A 22,608-nucleotide genomic window follows, 5' to 3' on the forward strand; every position below is an offset into this window, starting at 1 on the left:
CTCTGTCTGCCAATTATGTATGTAACAATTATTCAAAATATTTAGAGTATGCACTCTAGGATAATTTCTAGCTATATTACTATCCAGCTTTTTCTCATTCTTCTAGATTCTTTTTCTCATTCTTTTCTCAACGTTCCCTTCTAGGCATCTCAAATTCACCCTTTTCCATGCAAAAAGTCCAAAAGAGCTCTTGAATTATTATTATCTTCAGGTGTCAAAATGGGCTTTCTCTGTTTCATCATGATGGGTTTCTCCTCTAGAATTCCAACATATCTTAATAATACAATAGTCCGTACTTATTTGCCTGTTACATCTTCATTAAATCATATTTCATCCTTGTTTCCAGTCAGTTATGATTCGTTCCAGTTAAGAAAAAAGTTCTTTCCCCCACTTTTCCCCAGGAGATGAGATGCTATTTCTGCTTGTATATTCATTTCACTCTCTACCCTCTGTAGTCATCATAATTTGGTCATAATTTCATTCATCTCTTCTGATGTTACATCAGCTTCCTTTCCTTGCTTTCAACCTTTAGACCTCTGTAAAGCTGTCTCCCATTTGCCACCTGATGTTTCTTTGTGTTTAGGTAAAAGTAATTCCAAGTCTTCTGCAGTTTCTCTACATTTTTTCATCTGTTTTATATGTAGTCCAGTCTGCCTGGACATTCCACACAATTCATCTCTTAGCTCTGCTAGCTGTTCTTTGAACAGTCATTGTAAAAGATCAAGAATCAGGTAAGCATTCCATATTGCCATGATTGACTGGCTCTCTCCGCTTTCCAGAACGTATGACAGATAAAATTCAGCTTTTGTTTTCAGTCAACTCAGCACAAACAGAGATGGAGAATTGCGAACAACATAAAGTAAAGCTTATAAGCAACTTCAGAGCTATTAAACGTTTTTCAAGGTAATCAATCAATTTAAGCTTTTTGATACATCTTCCAGGCTGTTATGTAATGTTCTTTTATCACCCAGTTATGCAATTATGCAGTGTGCAGGCTGAAGATTTTTCCTAGCTCTAGACAGTTCCCCAACCCCACAGGTTTTCCCCCCTGGTATGATGATGAATGCCTCCTGAGCATGTGAGCCTTTATCCTTTGTCCTCTCTTAAATCACAATTAAATGGCAATCAAGATATCTTGATAACCTCTTGTCACCGCATAATTATTTCTGCTGGCAAGAGCACCAGCAGTCAATATCCAGTCTGCCATTTCCTCCCCAGAAGTTGCCTGTCTATTGTTGTCCATGAGATTTCAGCTCCAGGCTGGATTACAGCGGTGCACTCTGTGGGACTCGCCTGAGGTCCATCCAGAAACTGCAGATGGTGCAAAATGTGGCTGCTCATTGGGGCAGGGTATCGCCAACACATTACCCTGCTGTTGAAAGAACTGCATTGACTATGTCCAATGTGCTGGCTTTGGGGTATAAAGCCCTAAACAGCTCAAGACCAAGACACCTGAAAGATTGTGTCATCCTTTATATACCCAGCCGATGGCCTTTTGCAGATACCGTCTTCTCATCAGGAGGGCTGCTGCATACCATAATAGTCTTGCACTTTATCACAAAAACCCTAATGATGCAAGGTTGGTTTCCACAGTGCCCATGCCATGATGCCTTGGCAACACGACAAAAGGCCTTTTCTCCAGTGGCTCCCCATTTGTGGGATGCTCTCCCACAAGAGGCTCTCCTGGTACCTTCATTACATATTACATATCATAGCTGAACTGCCCTGGGATCATTGGATGAAGGAAGATGATGATGATGTCAGTTTGCTCAGAAGAGAGAGAGGACTGGGAACAGCTGTTCTACTCTGTTTACTTTGTACCTGACCAGCAAGGGCTCAGCATGGGCCACTTGACTCTAGATACACATAATCTCTGAATCTTATGAGGGAGCTACTTGCTCCGGAGAGGAAGACACCTGTGTTTTGAGCCACAGCCTCATGAGTGCAGAGGAAAAGGCAGGCTTCAGTGGCAGCCTGGACAGCTCCATGAAGCGCTCAGCTAGAAGACTTGATAAGAGCAGAGCCCAAAACATTATGTTTCAGCAGCTGCCGCTCTGTCTCAGCGACTAGCTCCGCCTTTGTGAAAGGAGCCCACCTGCTTTCATAGAATCATAGAATCATAGAGTTGGAAGAGACCACAAGGGCCATTGAGTCCAACCCCCTGCCAAGCAGGAAACACCATCAGAGCACTCCTGACATATGGTTGTCAAGCCTCTGCTTAAAGACCTCCAAAGAAGGAGACTCCTTGGCAGCAAATTCCACTGTCGAACAGCTCTTACTGTCAGGAAGTTCTTCCTAATGTTTAGGTGGAATCTTCTTTCTTGTAGTTTGGATCCATTGCTCCGTGTCCACTTCTCTGGAGCAGCAGAAAACAACCTTTCTCCCTCCTCTATGTGACATCCTTTTATATATTTGAACATGGCTATCATATCACCCCTTAACCTCCTCTTCTCCAGGCTAAACATGCCCAGCTCCCTTAGCCGTTCCTCATAAGGCATCGTTTCCAGGCCTTTGACCATTTTGGTTGCCCTCCTCTGGACACGTTCCAGTTTGTCAGTGTCCTTCTTGAACTGTGGTGCCCAGAACTGGACACAGTACTCCAGGTGAGGTCTGACCAGAGCAGAATACAGTGGCACTATTACTTCCCTTGATCTAGATGCTATACTCCTATTGATGCAGCCCAGAATTGCATTGGCTTTTTTAGCTGCCGCGTCACACTGTTGGCTCATGTCAAGTTTGTGGTCAACCAAGACTCCTAGATCCTTTTCACATGTACTGCTCTCAAGCCAGGTGTCACCCATCTTGTATTTGTGCCTCTCATTTTTTTTTGCCCAAGTGCAATACTTTACATTTCTCCCTGTTAAAATTCATCTTGTTTGTTTTGGCCAGGCATTGCTGTTGATGGAGCAGGCGAGACGGTGGCTCTGCTAGGGCTGCTGAGCTGGGGTCCTCAGGGGGCAGCGTGGCAGGCATGCGCTGGAGAGGGACAGGCATGACACACTCCTCTTGTGCAAGTGCTTCTGGGTTGGGATCTACGTCTGGGGCTGGCCCTGAGGACAATCTTTACTTCCAATCTGACATACCCAAAAACCAAGTCATTCGTTTGAAATAATATTTGCTGGGGTGCTTAAATAAGATTGGATGCTATGACTTTAAACAACATCACCATTAACACCAACAAAATCTTAACAAGAGGGTGGTAAGACTGTGTGTTGATGGCATTTCCTTACGGTTATAGCATTCAGCTTTATTCCCTGGGCCACCTTTTAACGTTGTTGCTCAACCAAGACACTGAAAAGAACAATAGGGCTGTCTAAATGTAGAATTTGTAGGTACTGAAAGAAGGGGATTGTTTCAATAACAAGCTACCGCTAACTCCTTATTAGACCATTTCCCAAGAAATTTCTGATCTCAGACTTTGGGCTTCCCAGATTTGTATGTCCCCCAAGAACTATAATAATAATAATAATAATTTATTATTTATACCCCCCGCCCTGCTTTTCTTCCCATTCTTTGGTGTGCAAGGTGACACACCAGGGCTTAATTTACATTTATAAATACCCCATGCCCTCGGATCTCCTGTGGTCTAATACCAAAGGATATATTTTTGCATTGTTTTGACATTATAACTTACTCATTTATTATACTTGTTTTAAAACGTTTTAAATGTTCTAAGTATTATTATTTTAAAATGCATTTTTATCACAGAGATGTTTGCTGCTCTTTTGTGAGAGACAGGATATTAATTATATGAATAAATGAATAATTTTATTCTTGCCCTATTTGCTTTTAGTAACAATACCTCCTGCCGCAAAGAATTCCAAAAGGTAGATTTATCCCTTATCTTTAATTTTCCCTTTTATTGTCACAGGTCCCATTTTTAATTTTTAATCCAATGAATTGCCCTTCCGCAGTATCTCAACATTTGTTACTCCTTAATGAATTGAGACCTTTAGCCAGGTTCTTTGCTTCACCATCCTGATTTACCTGACTTTGCAATTTGGCTGTCATCTTAAGGCAGGGACAGCCAATCTGGTGCCTTGCAGACGTTGTTGGACTCCAACTCCCATCAGCCCCATCCAGTCTGGCCAATGGTCAAGGAAGATGGAAGCTAGAGTTCTCAACATCTGGAGGGCAACATGTTGTACACCCTTGATTTAAGGAAAGGTGAACCAAAGCAGATATTGAGCCTTTTGGCTTTCCTTTCTTGACATGGTCTGCAGATTTCATTTTCAAGAAGCCAAGTCAGACATGTGCTATTTACTCAAAGACAAGTCACATGTTGGCATGGTGGGGTTTTTTGATTTCAATTATGATTACTGAATTTGGATGATGTGCCCCAAGTATAATTTTTCAAGGTACTACACACCTGTGGTTTGTTTTGTGTTAAGGATTTATTATATGCTTTACAGTTTGTTTTGTGTTCAGATAAGAATGATTATTTGTTTGACAATATACTGTAGCCAAAATTAGTAGTATATCTGAATAACTAATAATAATAATAAAACCAAGTTTCATGGACTGGCACCCTAAGGGGTTAATGAAGATGGGACTGTACATTGTGCTCCCCCTTCATGTTCTTCCTCCTAGCCAAAGCAAACCTGGCTGCTCTGCCAAAAAGAAATCAAATCAAATCTGGTGGTGCTTTAGCTGAATGCTATGTCTGTGTGAAAAACTGATTTTTTTTTCCAGGACTTTGTCCTTGAAGAGGATGTCAACTTTGGCTTGCATTAAAAATACCTGGGTGGATGAGCTTGCAGGAGTAAAGCTCCCCCACCCAAGTTATTCTTTTACCATTAGCACAGGTTGGATGGTCAAGTGCCGCTGTACCACAACACACTCTCCAGTTTTGTTTCGTTTTTTTAAAAAAACTATTAAAGATTTCTTAGTTTACAAAAATGTATACATTGTCTCTTTTTTCAAGTTGTGTTTTCTACAGATCAGTTTTATTTGTTGTGAGACATTCGTGTTAGGTTAGGAAGAAAAGAGGGGAAAAGAGGGGATTGGTGAGTGGGGTGGGGTCGGGTGGCAATGCTTCTATTCTTCCACTTAGTGTATGTGTGGGGTTTTGTGTCAGTGTCACTTGTGTGGGTTCTTACTATTCGCTTGTTGTATTTCCTTGGTGGTAAGAGGCTGGGGTGGCCTAGGGTGTGGTTGGTTGTCTGTAGTGAGATTTGTTTTTGTGTGTGAGTGTGTGGGTTTTGGGGTCAGGTTAGGCAGACTGATTTGTATACTGACAGCAGATTCTTTTTGTTGTCTTGTTGGAGTAGGTATGTGATAAACGGGAACCATACCAGGGTGAAGGCATCTTCTTCTATTTGTCCCTATGTCAGTTTCACAACTCATCATTTTTCATTTGAAAAATTAGGATGGTATTCCCTTTATTATTGCTATCTTACAACATCATACTACGGGGGGAAATATTTATTATGTAGAAAAACTAAACTTTACATTGTGCACCGGCCAAATCAGTATCAAAAACTAACAAGAACAGATATTTTTCAGTTGAATTGTTCGTGGAAACAGGAACAGACTTAATCTCTATTAAATATAATTTCAGGAGAATGCTGCAAATGCTGCATTACTCCTAGAGGAGAGGATGTTATACTTCATAGGAACTATGGAAAGAAAAGAGAAACAACATTTGGTGTGTGATATAGCACAGAGTGGGAATCGAGAACAATCCCCAAGAGCTTCTAGCAAAACAGCAGACAGCTTTGCAGCTACTACTGGCAATCATCAGTCTTGGCAGCCTTATTTCTGTTGGCGGAAAACAAGGTCACTGAATGTCATAATCCTGTGGACTCTTGCAAGTTATGCTGGCATACTGGGCATGTAAGGTCATCATGCAGTATGTTTGCGAGAATCCAATCTCTTGTGCTCTCAAACAGTCCCAGCAATGATGTCAGAATGGCTCTCCCTCCCTCTCCAGCTGCAGTCTTTTGGAAAGATGCTCACCAAGGACTGTGAAAGGGCTAGCTTTGAACAAAGGATCCGATATAGTCTTGTGAAACTGTGCTACTTCCTGCATCCTAGAAAAAAGGGAGAAAATGCATCAGATGATAGGCTAGCATTACAAGAGGCAAGTTAAAAGTACAGTTGTACCTTGGATCCCGAATGACTTGCGAGTCGAACGTTTTGGCTCCCGAACGCCGTGGTTTGCGAACATTCTTTGGAACCCAAACATCTGACGCGGCTTCTGATTGGCTGCAGGAGCCTCCTGCAGCCAATCGGGAGCTGTGCCTTGGTTTCCGAATGTTTTGGAAGTCAAACGGACTTCTGGAACAGATTCCATTCGACGTCTGAGGTACCACTGTACTACCAGTCCTTGAGTGAAGTCACTCACTGTATTCAGGTGGGGCTAACCTAACCTGGCTGTGACTGAACTTCTAGCACACCCTAGGGAACAAAAAGGCATAAACTAGAGGGTGTCGTCTAGGCACATCCGCTGTGTGAATTATGGGGTTCAGTGTAAGAGAGCTCACGAAGAAGAGTCACGTGGGAACAGCAGGACTCCCAACACCTGAAGATGCTCATATCCAAGTGTGTCTTCCATGTTCCTTGAACGACTCAAACTTATTCTATGGGAATAGCATAACATACCCACTACAGTCTGAGTTTATTTAGACAGAGCCCTTTCCTTGCAGCTGTGCAGAGCATAGAACCAGGAGTTCACAAATAGGACCTTTCATCCTATTCCTTTGAATGTGAATTACTTGATGAAAGACTGTAAACCAGGGCTTTGCTTCTAGGGTGGCTTGAGAAAAGTAACATAAAATCAGGAGTGTGTCATGTACAGTGGTACCTTGGTTTACAACCATAATCCGTTCTGGAGGTCCATTTGTAAACCAAAATAGGTTGTAACCCAAGGCGCTCTTTTGCCAATGGGGCCTCCCAAAAAAATTTGTTCGTAATCCCAAAAAAAAAAGGGGGGGGGGTTGTAATCCAAAAAAAGTTTGCAAACCAGGACATGCACTTCTGGGTTTGACATGTTTGTAATCTAAAATGTATGCAAACCACACTGCAACCCAAGGTACCACTGTATCTGGCAATAGCATTCTTCACAGAGAGAAGAGCAAAAGTGTAGCAATAAATTTAAAGAATTGCCCAAAATGTGCATTTGTTAATTTATAGGGAAATGAAGATGGTCTTGGATAGGGTCTTATCAGCTCTGGGCTCTGCAGTGCTTAACTGCCTTATAAGCCAAGAAAAGCTTAACATTTTAAACTTTTAAAAGGGCGGGGGGAGAGAGGAAATATGGGGCCCTCTGAGCTACCGGTATGTCTCTGAGCAGAAGAGCTCTCCGGATTTATTTGAAACACAATCCTACCTCCAGTGCTCTCATTATAATATCTCGCTTGAATTTGCAAGAATCCAAGTTATATTAGCCAGGCACAATGGAGTTTAGGCTGGCATACAGTTGCTACATGTGTTTATGCAAACAACACTACTGGGCAGCTCTACTGAAGCTAAGGGCAGTTCTGTAATTCTGCAAGCCTCTCAAGGAGTATATGTGCTATCCAGTAGGGGTGTGCACTGAATTCAGACAAATCCTGAATCCAAGATGAAGTGTGGCACCTCAAAAAGGTTTGGGGCTTGTTGGAGGTGAAGTAGGATCTGTAACCCTTGAAGCACTTTGTGGGGCTTGGCAATTCAGATGTCAAAAAGTGACTGCAGACAAGCACATGCTAAAAGCAAAACTAAGCTTATCATATAAGGAAAACACCAGGGTGGAATGCTGAGGGAAGGAAGAAGAAACACCCGCACTGGGAGAGTTACTTGAGAGATCGTTGTGACTAACAGGGCAAAGTTGTCATCAGAGGAACTGATTTTACCTCGAAAGCCCCCTTGCCTCCACAAAAAATGGTGGGCCTATTTCACGGCAGTTTGCCAGTTTTCTTATCCAGTGATAAGGTAAGCTCTCTTATGTTCACAATTTTCAGAACATTTGTTCACAAAACATCAGGGGAGAACATGATTCCTTTTTTCCTCATTCCTAAGAACCAAATTGGGGTCTGAACCAACTTTTGTTGTTGGTACTTTTGTTGTTGTCCTTTAGCTAGGGCAATAAAAGTTTATGAACACAGCCCTCGTCTCTGGGACCTGGAATGCCTTGTCTTTTTCAGTTAACATTTTAGCCTTTATTCCTCTTGCATGCATAACATTATCATTTCCCAAATTAGCTGCTTTGGATAAACAGGATGGTGTTGCGTCGGTGAGTACAATCATTTTCCTGACCTGTCGACTTTTCTCTGGCACAAACAGAACTAAGGTTACAGAACTCTGCCAGAAGAGGGAGGGGGGAGAAGAGAACAGGATATTGGCGCTGCCTTGGCTAAATTCTTAGGAAGTGCCCACCCCTATCCCCTGCAATCAGTGAACAAAAATACCCAAGAGGAACAAGGCAAATTGCCAAATTTTGCATTAGCAAAGCCCACTTATGCAGCAGAGCCCTTGGCCCCCGGCAAGTGAGTCATCAGATCAGTGAGACACAGACTGAGAACTTCCCAAGGACAAATGGACTTGCCCAAACCTCTTGCTTCTGCAAAAGCACAGCAGGAGGGACTCACTCAGTCCGACATCTAAAGGCATGGAAGGTTCTGAAGAAGCAGATGACATCCCAACACCCAGCAAGAGACCATGGTGTCTCTTCAGCTGCTGTTTTCAAAAGGGGAGCTGTGATTTAGAGGCAGAGAAGTTTAGGAGAAGCAATATGAAATTGCTTCTGTAATGAAGTGCCCTCTGCAGGATTTAATTTTCACTTGCTAAGGATGAGAGGTCTTGGATGGGGGATGTGCAGTTGCCTATCTGGGGAAAGAAGTGGAGGGGGGAGCGAGAGCAACCCCACACATTTCACTGTGCATTGAAGGCACCAACATGGGATGCTGGGATGGTTAGGTGGCAGCGGAGTTCCTCAGAAATTATGGGATGGTGTCCATGCTGCTACTTTAGAGTTTGTTTCTGCTGCTGGTTGCGCAGAGGAGCATGACTTGACAACACTATGGTGAAGAAGAGCCACATCACTGGCCCTTATTGCATCTTCTTCTATTTTAAGGCAAGACAGGTTTTAACTTTGCTGCCCAGAAGGGCTTCTTGCGACTGTTCCACCATTACTCACAAGACTTGGCGTTTCTGGGTTGATTTCATCTGACAGAAGTTAGTCAGCAGCATCTTCTTTGCTGGGCTGAAGAAAACAAAAACTAAGTATTAATTGAGAACAGTACTGACACCAAAGACCTGCCAAAAACGTTGCCGTGTGCGGCACCTTCAGCTTGGGCTTCCAGCCACTCCAGGCCCCTTCCCTTCTCAAACCCCACCCCCTGCACTTACCTAGCATTCTGTGGCCACAGAGACTTTTGAGGTTTTACAAAGGACTTTTTGTCCTTCTACAAACTCTGAATTTGCTATTTCTCTCTCATAAACTACAGCAGCTAACAAAGTAGATGTTAAATTATTACAGCAAAACATTTTGGCTTCTGCCAAGGCTGCAGCAGCAGCACCCTTTGATTCATGTCAGAGCAACAGAAGCCAAAATGATTTGCCGTGAGAATGTTGTGTCTTCTGCTTTGTTACTCACTGTTATAAATACATACTTTAGTGATTAACTGCATTCTTTCATGATCTAGCACAAACCTGTCAAAACTACTGTCTGATGATTTAAAAAATGTCTATATTAAAATAGTGCTGAGATGAAATCCTCCCCTGAGAACTTACAGCTCTAATATGTGGGAAAGAAAACTGGCATCTCAAAAATTGGGGGCACTGGAAGGAGGCTGCCATCGCCCCCCCCCCGCCACGTATGCTCTGGGATGGCTCTGCAGCAAGAGTCTTCTGAGGAAGCCAGCACATCACCCAGGAGAAGACGGCCTACAATTGCTGAAGAGACAACAGAAAATCTGCAGGACGGCAGCCCCTTGCTCCAAACCTTCAAAGCAAATTGCACTGCTCTCGTTACTTCCAGAAACATAAAACATCGGTTCCTAGTGAAGTAATCCCAAGTGAAACACGTTATTCCTGAATAAGACTATATTAAGACCACTCTCTAAGCTTCTCATTACAGATTTGAATCCATGTATTATCAGACTTCAGGTTAACCCAAAGTTCTCTTTGAGATCAAATGCATGTGACCTGTAACTAACCCAAGAAATAAGACTTATGCCCATATACAGATGTCTGTGCCACTTGTGGAAACTTGCCTCAAGTGCCTGTGATGTGCTGCTGGGATGCCCGCCTCCTCAATTTTATTTATTCATCATGAAAGGCATCCTTGTTTCATTACATGTTGCAGACTTCATTCATTATAAATCAGAATAAAACCTCAATTGAATGCACTTATCCCCAGCAGGGGATCACATTTCTGGAGAATCTGATCTTCTATGACTAAAAGCTGACAAATCATTGGGAGTATAATTCCTCATTTATGCAATAACTGTAATCCTCTAAAAATTTGTGCTGATTAAATAGCACATGCAACAGATTCAGACTGTGAGCAACCAGAACAGCCCTTGCACAAAGGAGGAACTGCAAAGTGGATTTACAACTGCAAAGCAAGGAGCAGCAATCACTTTCTAGACATTGAACTAACTAGTAGCTGCTTCTAAATAGAAGAATTAAATGTGGAATGTAGAACTTTTACTTGATCCTCTGGGCTTGGTTATGAACCTTAAACATCTCTCCCCACCCTTGCCCACATTAAAATGATTCTGACCATTTCATTCTGAAGTTCATTCCTTTTCATGACTGTTTAGCACAATCTTTTCTGGAGAGAAAACTGAATAGGGTTTGTGTCAATCTGAAAGGGGTGCGGGGAAGAGTCTCCATCCTTTGAAAAATAAAACCTGTAGTGTTCCTGTTAATTCTGGGCTGCATCAATAGGAGTATAGCATCTAGATCAAGGGAAGTAATAGTGCCACTGTATTCTGCTCTGGTCAGACCTCACCTGAAGTACTGTGTCCAGTTCTGGGCACCACAGTTCAAGAAGGACACTGACAAACTGGAACGTGTCCAGAGGAGGGCAACCAAAATGGTCAAAGGCCTGGAAACGATGCCTTATGAGGAACGGCTAAGAGAGCTGGGCATGTTTAGCCTGGAGAAGAGGAGGTTAAGGGGTGATATGATAGCCATGTTCAAATATATAAAAGGATGTCACATAGAGGAGGGAGAAAGGTTGTTTCTGGGCTGCATCAATAGGAGTATAGCATCTAGATCAAGGGAAGTAATAGTGCCACTGTATTCTGCTCTGGTCAGACCTCACCTGAAGTACTGTGTCCAGTTCTGGGCACCACAGTTCAAGAAGGACACTGACAAACTGGAACGTGTCCAGAGGAGGGCAACCAAAATGGTCAAAGGCCTGGAAACGATGCCTTATGAGGAACGGCTAAGAGAGCTGGGCATGTTTAGCCTGGAGAAGAGGAGGTTAAGGGGTGATATGATAGCCATGTTCAAATATATAAAAGGATGTCACATAGAGGAGGGAGAAAGGTTGTTTTCTGCTGCTCCAGAGAAGCGGACACGGAGCAATGGATCCAAACTACAAGAAAAAAGATTCCACCTAAACATTAGGAAGAACTTCCTGACAGTAAGAGCTGTTTGACAGTGGAATTTGCTGCCAAGGAGTGTGGTGGAGTCTCCTTCTTTGGAGGTCTTTAAGCAGAGGCTTAACAACCATATGTCAGGAGTGCTCTGATGGTGTTTCCTGCTTGGCAGGGGGTTGGACTCGATGGCCCTTGTGGTCTCTTCCAACTCTATGATTCTATGATTCTATGATTCTATGATTCCTGTCATGCTTTCACCTAGAGTCACTTCCTTGGCCCCCCCCTCCCCCCGACTAGTGGGTGAGGGACACAGAGAGCATTCTCCGCACTCCCAGAGCAGGCGTGCCAAGACTTAAAGAACGGCATGCGCAGCTGAAGGCAGGCTGGTTAAAACTGCGTAAGTCAAGCTCCAAGAAAGGCCAAAAGCTTGAGAAATGTTTTTGCACCAGGTCTGCTTGGGTTGCCCAGTGCAAAAAGAGCTTTCCAGCTCCCCTGCCTTGCTTGGAGATTGACTGGCACAGTTTTAACCAGCCTGCCTTCAGCTGCACATGGCTGGAATAACACACGTCAAATGCACATTAGAGGAAGGATTGCTGCCGTTCTTTAAGTCCCCACCACAGGGGCGAGGACTCTCCGGCTTAGGGGTCAACATGGCTTTCCAGGCTTCTCTATCTGACCCTGGGGACTCTCCCAAGGCCAGATTGCCCCCTCAGTCCCACACCCTCTGGCCACTCCTGCCTGGGAGTTTCAGCTGCCTGGAATGTGTCTTTGAACTGCAACGGAAGCATTTCGCCTCCTGTGCAAAGCTGATGTTTTGCCTCTGGCCCCACCCCCACAGGCATGCAGCTCCTGAAAGGTTGACCAGCAGGGAATGTGGCTCTGAAGTTGAAAGAGGTCTCCTGCCCTGAGCCCATGTGGGGAGTGCTTAATGTGTTGGACTGTGACCCAAGGGAACAGGCTTTAAATCCCCTCTTGGCCAGGAACTCCCTCCATGGCCTTAAGCCAGTTACTGTTGTGGGGAAGAAACATGTATGGCACTTTGAGATCCTTGGAGAAAACAGCAAGATTTAAATGCAATAAATAAAAATAAATTACAATACCCTGGATCTACTGGCTTAAAGCATCTGAGCTGTTTCGAAGTTAGCCAACCGTAACACAATTCCCAGAGGAAATCCAACACAAAGCAGACAAAAAACAAGCAAACTTTTTTTGGTGTAAGTTGACATCTCAAAAATGAGTTATTTTAGGAAACCAGTTGCTAGGTTTTCTGAGAGACGGCCTTTGTTTATACATTTATCAAACAATAACTTTGAAGACAAGGTGCTGCTACATGTTTTTCTGTGTTATGTTGAATGTACATTTTTTCTTGTTTTCTCTTCTTTTTAAGTATTAACATAGCATTTTTCTAATATTAACATTGTAATGAAAAGCATAACAAATAACCAAATGTAAGAAGCTATCCTATTCAAAATAAGTTTTAATTCTGAAAGCAAATGAGAGGGGATATAAACAAAATAACTCAGACAGCTGTAAATTGTAAGCAACAATCCATTAGATTTGAAAGTATTCTGAAAATTGTTCCACTGGATATCAAGCTATCAAAAAACATAAGTGAATTCACTCAACCACTGAATAAGACCGCATTTCTCAAAATGTCAGTACTAAAATGCCTTATTCTGTGGTAAATCAAAGGAAGAAAGATTTTCCCATGCTAACAGTGCAAGGCACTTGGACAGGGCAGCAGTCCTAAACATCTTTTCAAGCGGGGAAGTCCTGCTGAGCCCAGTCGGAAGAGTCCTCTATAGATATACACAGGACAGGATATATAGATATAGATATGCACAGGACAGAGTGTCTATTAAAGAGTTACAACAGCAAGAAAGCCACACAACTGAAGACTCCAGAAAGGCTACATGCCTAAACCAAGTCTGATGACAAGACATTTTAGAGCAGGGCTGAGGAACCGTGTCATTCCAGAAGTTGCCATATTCCCACCATCCCTGATCATTGAGCAAGCTCTCTAAGGTGGATGGAGCACAACACCAGGAAGGCAAAAGCCTCTCGCACGCCAGTTCTAAAGTTTACAATAAAATCTATTCTTAAGAAACATGAATCTGTGTCGAGAATTTAATTTTAGCCCCTATTTATGAAGTAAAAAGAATTAGGAACTGAGAGGTCAATGGAACTCCTGTTCTGAGACAAGATCATGAGAAAGTGAACTTTTAATGAAAATCTTGTGTGGATGTAGAGCAACTTCATTGTACCCACTTGCAAATATTTTCTAAGCATCATGTTTACCTTCAGTGCTCAGTTATTGCAAATCTTGGTCTTCACATACTTAGCATCATAACTAATTTTCTTTTCTCCTTTACCTTCAAAGGTTTCCATGGCTTCCTAGGGCAGTTAACATGACTATTCAAATAAGAGAAGATTCTCAAATGATGCAAGAAATCAACCACAAGGACTTTCAGTGGCAGCTAGTAAAAACTGAAATGTAAGGTCTCCACCAGGATTTACTTTGCTATAGAGTCGTACCTTCGTTTTCGAACGCCTTGGAACTTGTACGTTTTGGCTCCCAAATGCCACAAACCTGCAGCCAATCGGAAGCCATGCCTTGGTTTTCGTACAGTTTTGGGAGTCAAACAATCTCCCGGAACAGATTAAATTTGAGAACCAAGGTACCACTGTATATAATAGCCATATTTCTATAACCCTAATGAATATAAAAAATTAGATGGAAAATAACTTCATGCTTTTAGACCCCAATATAACAATTTCAAAGTCTGTTTACCACCTCAGCTTACCTAAATTGTGTGTGCAGCACTTAACTTACATTTTAGGATGTCTGCAGAACTTGCTGACAGCTACCATGTCTGAGAGCTCAGGCAGAGCGTCCATCAGAGGATGCATATCTCCAACTACCGGGGTAGCTTTTCGCTTTGCTTCTGCTTTTTGTTGTTGTTTTGCTAGCTTGATATTTTCTATTTCTGAAAAACAGGGGCAGGAGGGAGAAACAATTGTTAAGCGAGTATCCAGGGGTCAGCAAACTTTTTCAGCAGGGGGTCAGTCCACTGTCCCTCAGACCTTGTGGGGGCCGGACTATATTTGGGGGTGGGGGCATGAACAAATTTCTATGCCCCACAAATAACCCAGAGATGCATTTTAAATAAAAGCACATATTCTACTCATGTAAAAACACCAGGCAGGCCCCACAAATAACCCAGAGATGCATTTTAAATAAAATGACACATTCTACTCAGGTAAAAACACGTTGATTCCCGGACCATCCGCGGGCCAGATTTAGAAGGCAACTGGGCCGGATCCAGCCCCTGGGCCTTAGTTTGCCTACCCATGGAGTATACTTTAAATTCTGTTAATTGAATCTTTAAAATGTCTTTACCACTTTTTAAAGTCTTATGTCTGAGAAGTCTGTTTCAAGTCCATTTTTATTAACTACAGGGTCCTGTCATAGTTCCATCATTCTTTCTTTAGGAAAAAATATTTTGCTTGACCCATGAGGGTAACTATCCATACTGACTAATTACTAGCTGAAATATTATTTGAGGCAATAACATTATTTCTGCCACAATGCTAGAGTGAAACAGGAGAGGGAGGAATGCAGTGACCCAGCCTGGTCACTGGAAATATTCAGTCAGCCGGGGTTGGGGCTTACAGAACTGAACAAAAGGAGTCGCATGGCATCGGAGCACCAAAGGAAGCTTTCCAGGTTCACTCAGATGTAAGATCCAGTATAATTTACCTAAGTGCACAGCATAAGGAGTTAATGAACTTTACCCGTTCTGCTGTAACGAGAGAGGGAAGGGGATGGTTAAGCCACATATGCCCATTTTGAACCCACTATCACGTAGATTCAAAGAGGTCACAGTGTCCCTCTGATCTCCTTAGTATGAATGGTTCAGCTCGAAAGTAAGATAAGATTCTACAGATTCAGAAGTGATTCAGAAGATACAATCCTTTCAACGTGGTTAGATCTCTTCAGCCCTTCATTGGAATCTTTGGAGCTGGAATTTACAACATCCTTGTTTCTTTTGGCTGTCCTGTTAACGTTTGCCTTTTCAGATGCTTGTGACAAATGTGGACGTGTATACTTCACCTCAGATGGGCTCTCTTGCCTGGAGAGCATATGCATTCTGATCACCAGTACCCCTGTTTTTGGTCCAGTACTATGAAGTTGCGGTACTTCAAAGCTTTCCAGAAATGAGGCTTAGATATACCTGACTCTGAATTCTTTTCTTATGAAATCTTTCTAAGGACAGAGACATTCTACCTGTGATTCTAGTGGCTGAAACTGCATCTTTTTTGGCTTTAGTTTGATATGATTTACCACTGCTTGGAATAGAATATAACCTGAATAATTTCTATTACGCCATTAGGAAGAACTTCAGTTCCTAGCTGGGAAACAAAAAAGGGGAGGGCAAAAGGCATCTACATCTCCTCTTCAAAAAAGAAATCAGGCAGAAAGCAAATTAATCCCAAAATACGTACATTTGCATGAAGTCAGCTTTTGAAGATAACAAAAATATATTCAATAGTCAAGTGATTAAATCTTACAACAACAATTTTCTGTATAAGTGAAATTTATTGTATACTAGGAAAATTATCTGCTTTATAGACAAGTAACTGTTGAAGTAAAAACATATATCATTACCAAATGTGTAATTAAATTCCTTCAAGTGAACACCCTGTTATTATACAACAGGAAACATTATTCATGTGGGCCTAATAATGCAGTTTTCACATGTTTCTTTCCACACCTGTGAGAATATCCATTTTTTACTTTTCAATCAAATCTAAGGAGGTGTCATGGCCCTAGAGGCAGATTCACCTTCTTCAAGGGATGAAGGTTGGAGGCTCTGAATCAGAAAAAGAACTGCAAGCAAGGGCAGAAACACTTCTGCAATGGGAGCCAATGGGAGAATTGGAGAGTTGGAAGCGTCATCAAGTCCAATCCCCTGCAATCAACTAAAGTATCTGTGACAAGAGAACTACGTCTCAGAGGACCCTATTTCAGAAGCATCCACGTGACCAATTTCCCTGGCCCCATAGGATTAAGAGACCGCTGGGGTGGCCTGGGCCCCTGCAGGTGAAGAGGCGCCTTTCAGTAAAGGCAGAGCTTGCAACTGGAATACAGGTGCTGCTCTTATATAGGGATTGGCCTAAGTCTGGCTGCTGTGGAAGCAACTCCAGAGCTTTACCCTCTGTGAGTATTCAGCCTGAACCTTGCAAAAGACAGCCTCACCACAGAGCAGGGAGGATTTTACCTTTCATTCTATAATTTTTTCCTGTGCCCTCATTTCCTCACCATGAACCCGAGGTATCCTCATGTATGACAAGGTTAAGGCTGAGATATCTTTGCTCCACAAAGAAGGAAAGTGGGGTAGAAAGGAGGATGCAATAAGCCCACTGGGAGAGAAACATGGGATTGACTAGTTCCATAATTCATTCCTGAGCTGAAGAAAGCAGAGGAAGAAGAATGCAAGCCCAAGGTCTATTCTTAATCTCATCCTGCAAGATCTGAACAAGTCTCCTATGAACTTATTTTAAATCCTCATGCAATAATTAGTCATGTGTAAACCAGGTTCTGACTAATTTTCGTTGTTGTTACTATTATTATTTAGATTTTCTTGTATTACAAAAGTACATACAGTGTCTCAGTTTTCTGTTCATTGAATCTTTTCTACAGATCAGTTTTATTCAACGTGAGGCCCAAATATTATAGGTGGATTAAGGTTGGGAAAGAAGAGAAGTTGGGAGGGAGAAGGCTGGGGTAGTAAACTTTCTTTTTTAATATTGTGTGTGTGTGCATGCGTGTCATGTGGGTGGGTTCTCTTTAGATTCATTTATTAGTTTTATTCCTATTAAGAATTCTGTAGATTCCTCTGAAGGCAAAGAGAGAAGTCTGATCCTAGAACTGGCAGCTGCTTTTCTCTATCAATGCTTACATGAATTCTCCTGTTCCTCAACACCACCACCCTTGGAAATTTAGCCACTAAAAGTGAAATGAGCATACAGTGACCCATAGAGAAAGGCTGTCCACAGCTCTATGAGCACATCTACTTTTCCTTTCTCACTTCCATGGGAAGTGACTTCAAAAATCTGCAACTGTTGAGTTTATATGTAACTACTTTTCATGTAACATATAGCCATTTCTCTGGCTCCTAGTGCTTGTAAGTCTGGAAATAACATTCACTTTGGATTGTCTAACCCTGTTTTAAAAATATTGTACATGAGTTTTGATAATCTATTACTTGTTAGATAATTCAGCAAAGTTAGAAGAACTGTGAGTATTACGAGTGCCATCTGCTGAACTTATCAATTACTTGAGCAATCAGCCAACAGAGCTTCAGGGAGCATCTGAAACTGCTTCCGGTCAGGTGGATTCCCATATAGATTTTCAGGTGCTTGCCTACTGCACAGAATATTCTTAGGTAAAAGTCTAAGCATTGAAGAGTTAGCTGTCTTCTGTGAAAACAGGATTCATCAAAAAAAGACTTACTTTGCAACCACCTCTCCTTTCGCAGCTTCATTTTTTCTTTCTTAGGCAAAAGTACCTTTTCATCTTCACCTGAAAAATCAAACAGATGTAACAATAAATGAATGGCATTCAAAAGAGTAAATCTGTCATCACTATCCTTTATTATTGATAAAAGTGCCTAAAATATGCTAGCCACTGTACAGAAATCAAAAGCAGGCTCACAAAAACAAGACAGAAAATGGCAATTGGGAGGAAAAGGAGAAAACATGGCATTATAAAACCATCAAAACATTCCAAAGATCATGTTGAGGTGAGAAAATACGTAGGTGAACCATCTGTTCTCATTGTACACTTTAGGAGAGAATATAGCTATAAATGCCAAACCTATAGGATCGATTACAACAGCAGACTTGCAATGTTAACAACCTTATTTAAACCTCAGAGAGAATAAAGAGGCTCCCCTTCTCAGAACTTGCTAATTTAGTATTTCATTTTTCTATGCATTTAGGCCCAAGTTCATCCAAAAGGTACACAAGGCAGTGCACTTATGTTAGTGCTATTTTAAACCCAGAGCCACTGTGATGGGAACAAAAGGGATTTAGACAGGTAGGGCACACCTGCCATCCCGTCCACTTTGGCCCACAAGGCAGATCCTGGTAAGGATGTGGCCCATGGAGCCAAAAAGGTCCGTCCCGTCTTCATCCCCAATGAGCCCAGCTCTACAGCCTAGCTATGGAGAGCCAATGGGGACTGGCCTGCCTCCTGTAGGGTTAGGCTCCACAAGGTTCAAGAAAGGGTGTGGCGGTCCACAGTTGAAATATAAAGTCTACACGTTTCTTGATGTATCAGGGCGGAAGTTACCAAAAATTAACCCAGAAAGGTAACTTTATATCTAGTCTTCAGACTGCAAGCTACTTGAGGGCAGGTATCTGTCTCTTTTCGTAAAACTCTGGAAGATGCCCTGCACTGATGGCATGATGGTACACAGAGAATGTTCTGGGGGCAATCCTATGGAAAGAGCTTCTGAGATGAGCAATGCAGGATGCAATGGAGCTCCCTGGACTCTCTATTGGCCAGCGGCGTGTGGTCAGTGAACTAGAGGGACTAGGATAGTCCCTTGAATGTTCCCAGTAAATTGGAGTATTAAAGTATTAGTGTCTGGCGCCTCCTTCCCAAAGCCCTGGAAGCTTCTCCCGGAACAGAGGAGGAGGGAAAGAGGGAGGGTGGCATGATGCTCAGCTACATGATGTTGGTGCCCCTGCCAACACCCTTGCAAGCTGGCACCTCTGGCCCTAACTGTTTCCCTAGGAAAACTTTCACCACAAACGACTGCTTCTGACGTTAAGTCCCTGGCTCAGCGTACGTATACTGACATGACTTGCTCATCCCGGCTGAAGCTGGCTGAGCCAGGGCAGGTTGAAGCCTCGCCAAAGGGGCACTCCAGTGGCGTGAGTGGGTGGGCAGAACCAGAGGTGAGGTCTTCAGCTGAGTCATGTGACCTAGAAACCCAGCACAGAACACTCTTCTGAAGGCTTGTTTTCCTCTGCCAAACCCAGGCAGAGCAGCAGCTCTGCTGCTGAAGAGAGTTTGGCTCTTGTCTAACTTTACTCCAGTTTAATTTACACCGGCTTGCTTTATGCCAGTTTCTTGTGCATGGGATTGCTCCCCCACTAACTGTTAAATTATCAGGGAGGAAAATATGAGAGTCCTAAAGAGAGGTTTGAATGACACACATGACAACACATTTCTGCTTTGTAAGTTGCACATTGTGGTGTTAGGTTGGTCACAGTGAATGCTGCGTGTAAAACCCATTTCAGTTAATATCTCATCACATTTTCTTAATGTTAAGAACGTTAAAGAGGAGAATAAAGTTAAAACATTAAAAAAAAATTCATCAGTTGAGGTGGAAAAAAAGAATAAAATTTATTTTGATATGCAAGGAGTTAAGAACGTGCTGCTCGTATTTTGTTAGCTAAAAAGTGGAAAACCCAAGAATTACCAACAATAGAAGAATGGCAGATGAAGATGATGGATTTTTCGGAGCTAGCTGACCTAACCGGAAGAGTCCGCGACCAGAAGGAGGAGGAGTATCAGGAAGAATGGAAGAAATTTAATGATTATTTAGTTAAATTTGTTAAGCTAAATTAACTGGAAATAGCTTGCAGATACTTAATGGGCTTAGGATTTTATTTATGTTAAGTGATGAAGTAATATGTTGAATTCTATAAGGTGAAGATTTAAGAATGTTAATGTTTAAGTTAAATTTCATAAAAATTGGGATTTGGAAAACCGTTAAAAGGACATGCAATGAAATTCAACTAAGGGGAAGTGAGGAAATCACTTAACAAAGTTAACAACTAATTTTCAATAAGGCTATGATCTGTTTGTTTTGTTTGTTTGTCTTGTGTGTTTGTTTTTTATAATATTGTGAAAACCAATAAAAAAAATTTGGGGGAAAAAGAACGTGTAGTTTGTAACTGTTGGGCAAATGCTGAATGTTTAGTCAATCCAGGATTATTTTATGCAAAGCATCAATGAATACCCCAACATCAGCTAGCTGGGCAGCCAGACAAGGCTTATCCATAAGTAAGAGATGAGTTCTCTTTACTCAGGAGCACCCCATGTGGGCAGAGAAATAACTGTATTTAAAAGGGGAGAGCAAGGCTGGGTGCTAGGGAAGACAGATTGCGGCAATGCAACTGAACACCCCAATCCAGCGCAGGGAGAGGGTTCACACACTACCCCAGGGATAAGTAACCTCTGACTTTTGACTCCATTTCCCATCAGCCCCATCTAGACCGGTCAATGGTTGGTCTGGAGGGCTACAAGTTCCCTGCATTACCCTTTCCAAAACCTAAAAGAGAGAGGGAGACTGAGTGGGACCTCCTGATCCTTATTTCCCCTGCCCCTGGTATTATTTCTGGATTCTCTGTCCCCCCCCCCCTATATCTCTTTTTATAACAGCCAGCATGTGCACACAGAGGGCATTTGAGGATTGCTAAGGCTTACCCGTACTTTCAGTCGATATCTGTGAAAGAGCATTTTCATTAGCAGCATATTGATTTTCCAAGCTGTGCACCTCAGCTATAATCTGCCCCGTTGAATGCTTTAGCATAGATCCTAATCCAGCATAGCCAGATATTTGTGAAGGGCAAAGTCAGCGTGCTTCACAACAACTATGCAACAGAATAAAAACCATAGCCTGCTGCAACTAGGAGACTACAACTAGTTATGCTATTCAATATTTGCAAAAGAAACTAATTCGTTAAAAGAATAAAGAAGCCTTGTAAATAAACTCCCCAACGTTACAGCAATTTCTTTTTTTTTAAAAAACAACCTGTTTTTTACTCATTAGCTGGGCACTCCTCCCTGCTTTTCCAGGGCCTTTTATGTATCAAAAGCAGATGAATAAAAAAATAGTGTTCCCTTCCTCCTTTGCACATCCCACTGCCAATCCTGAGCTGGATTTGTGTGAAGATGACACTCCTGCTGCACATCCATCTCCTGGCAAAAGCACCGACTGCTTTCTCCCTCTGCCACCAGTCCACTGTTTTTCTATGCTAGATGCATAGGAGGTTCACCTGCAGCTCATCTAGCACTGAAATGCAGCAGGCTGGCAGCATTTCTTTCTTTCCTCCACTTCCAGCCCTCTTGATTTCTACACTGGAAGTATAAGAGGGAGTTTTGCCCACTGCAGGTTCAGCATCATAACACTCCATGTCTCCACCAGGAGCCGTCTTGGTTTCTGTGCTGGGCAAAGAGATGGAGCTCACAACAGAGATGAAATGAAATGAGGTGCCACAGGAGGGCCCTTTCTATCCCTTGTCTGCTTGGATTCTGCGCTAGGCAGGGAGGAGACAACAGATCTTCTTCCACACCCAGCAAAGAAATGCTGCAGGCTGTCAGAAGAGAGGCTGAACGTGGCACCACTCTTCTGGCAGCTCATCCTCCTGGGTGAAGTCCTTAGTTGCTCATTTATGATGACAAGTCAATCAGTTAAAAACTAGACAAGTTAAAGGCTAGACAAGAGGTTCTGAAAAGGGATCCCTTCCCCCTCTAGCTCTATGCAAACCTTGCCAAATGTCAAGCCAAGCAGATACAGGGGTTCAAATGAAAAACATGCAATGCTTTTGGCACACCCACCCACACCCACCCCCTCTCTCACACAAAGTAGGTTCCAGTTTACAAAAAGCTCAAGCCACAACTACTTTTTAGCCTTAAGATGGCACATGACTCTTTGCCAGGGGTCAGAAACCTTTTTCAGCCATGGGCCAGTCCACCATCCCTCAGACCCTGTGGTAGGCCAGACTATTTTTTTTTTTGGGGGGGGGGATGACTGAATTCCTATGCCCCACAAATAATCCAGAGATGCATTTTAAATAAAATCACATATTCTACTCATGTAAAAACACCAGGCAGGCCCCACAAATAATCCAGAGATGCATTTTAAATAAAAGGACACATTCTAGGTAAAGGTAAAGGGACCCCTGACCATTAGGTCCAGTCGTGACTGACTCTGGGGTTGCGGCGCTCATCTGGCTTTATTGGCCGAGGGAGCCGGACACATTCTACTCATGT

The 22,608-nt window shown here is 42.6% G+C and overlaps 1 protein-coding gene across 2 annotated transcripts in view; it reads right to left on the bottom strand.

Annotated features, from left to right (window-relative positions):
• Positions 1-5,348: 5,348 nt before the first annotated feature.
• SLX9 (SLX9 ribosome biogenesis factor) overlaps positions 5,349-22,608 on the bottom strand; it is a gene marked incomplete at its 5' end in the record, with an annotated part of 35,211 nt that continues 17,951 nt past the window's right edge. For both annotated transcript variants that reach the window (XM_079983220.1, XM_079983221.1), the window contains 4 exons: positions 5,349-6,032; positions 9,119-9,184; positions 14,368-14,521; positions 18,052-18,120. In XM_079983220.1, coding sequence (XP_079839346.1) covers positions 5,906-6,032; positions 9,119-9,184; positions 14,368-14,521; positions 18,052-18,120 — 416 coding nt within the window. In that variant the 3' untranslated portion in view covers positions 5,349-5,905. The remainder of the gene's footprint in view (positions 6,033-9,118; positions 9,185-14,367; positions 14,522-18,051; positions 18,121-22,608) is intronic.

Source organism: Podarcis cretensis (assembly GCF_951804945.1).
Source record: "Podarcis cretensis genome assembly, chromosome: 1".
In the NCBI taxonomy this organism is placed as follows: Eukaryota; Metazoa; Chordata; class Lepidosauria; order Squamata; family Lacertidae; genus Podarcis; species Podarcis cretensis.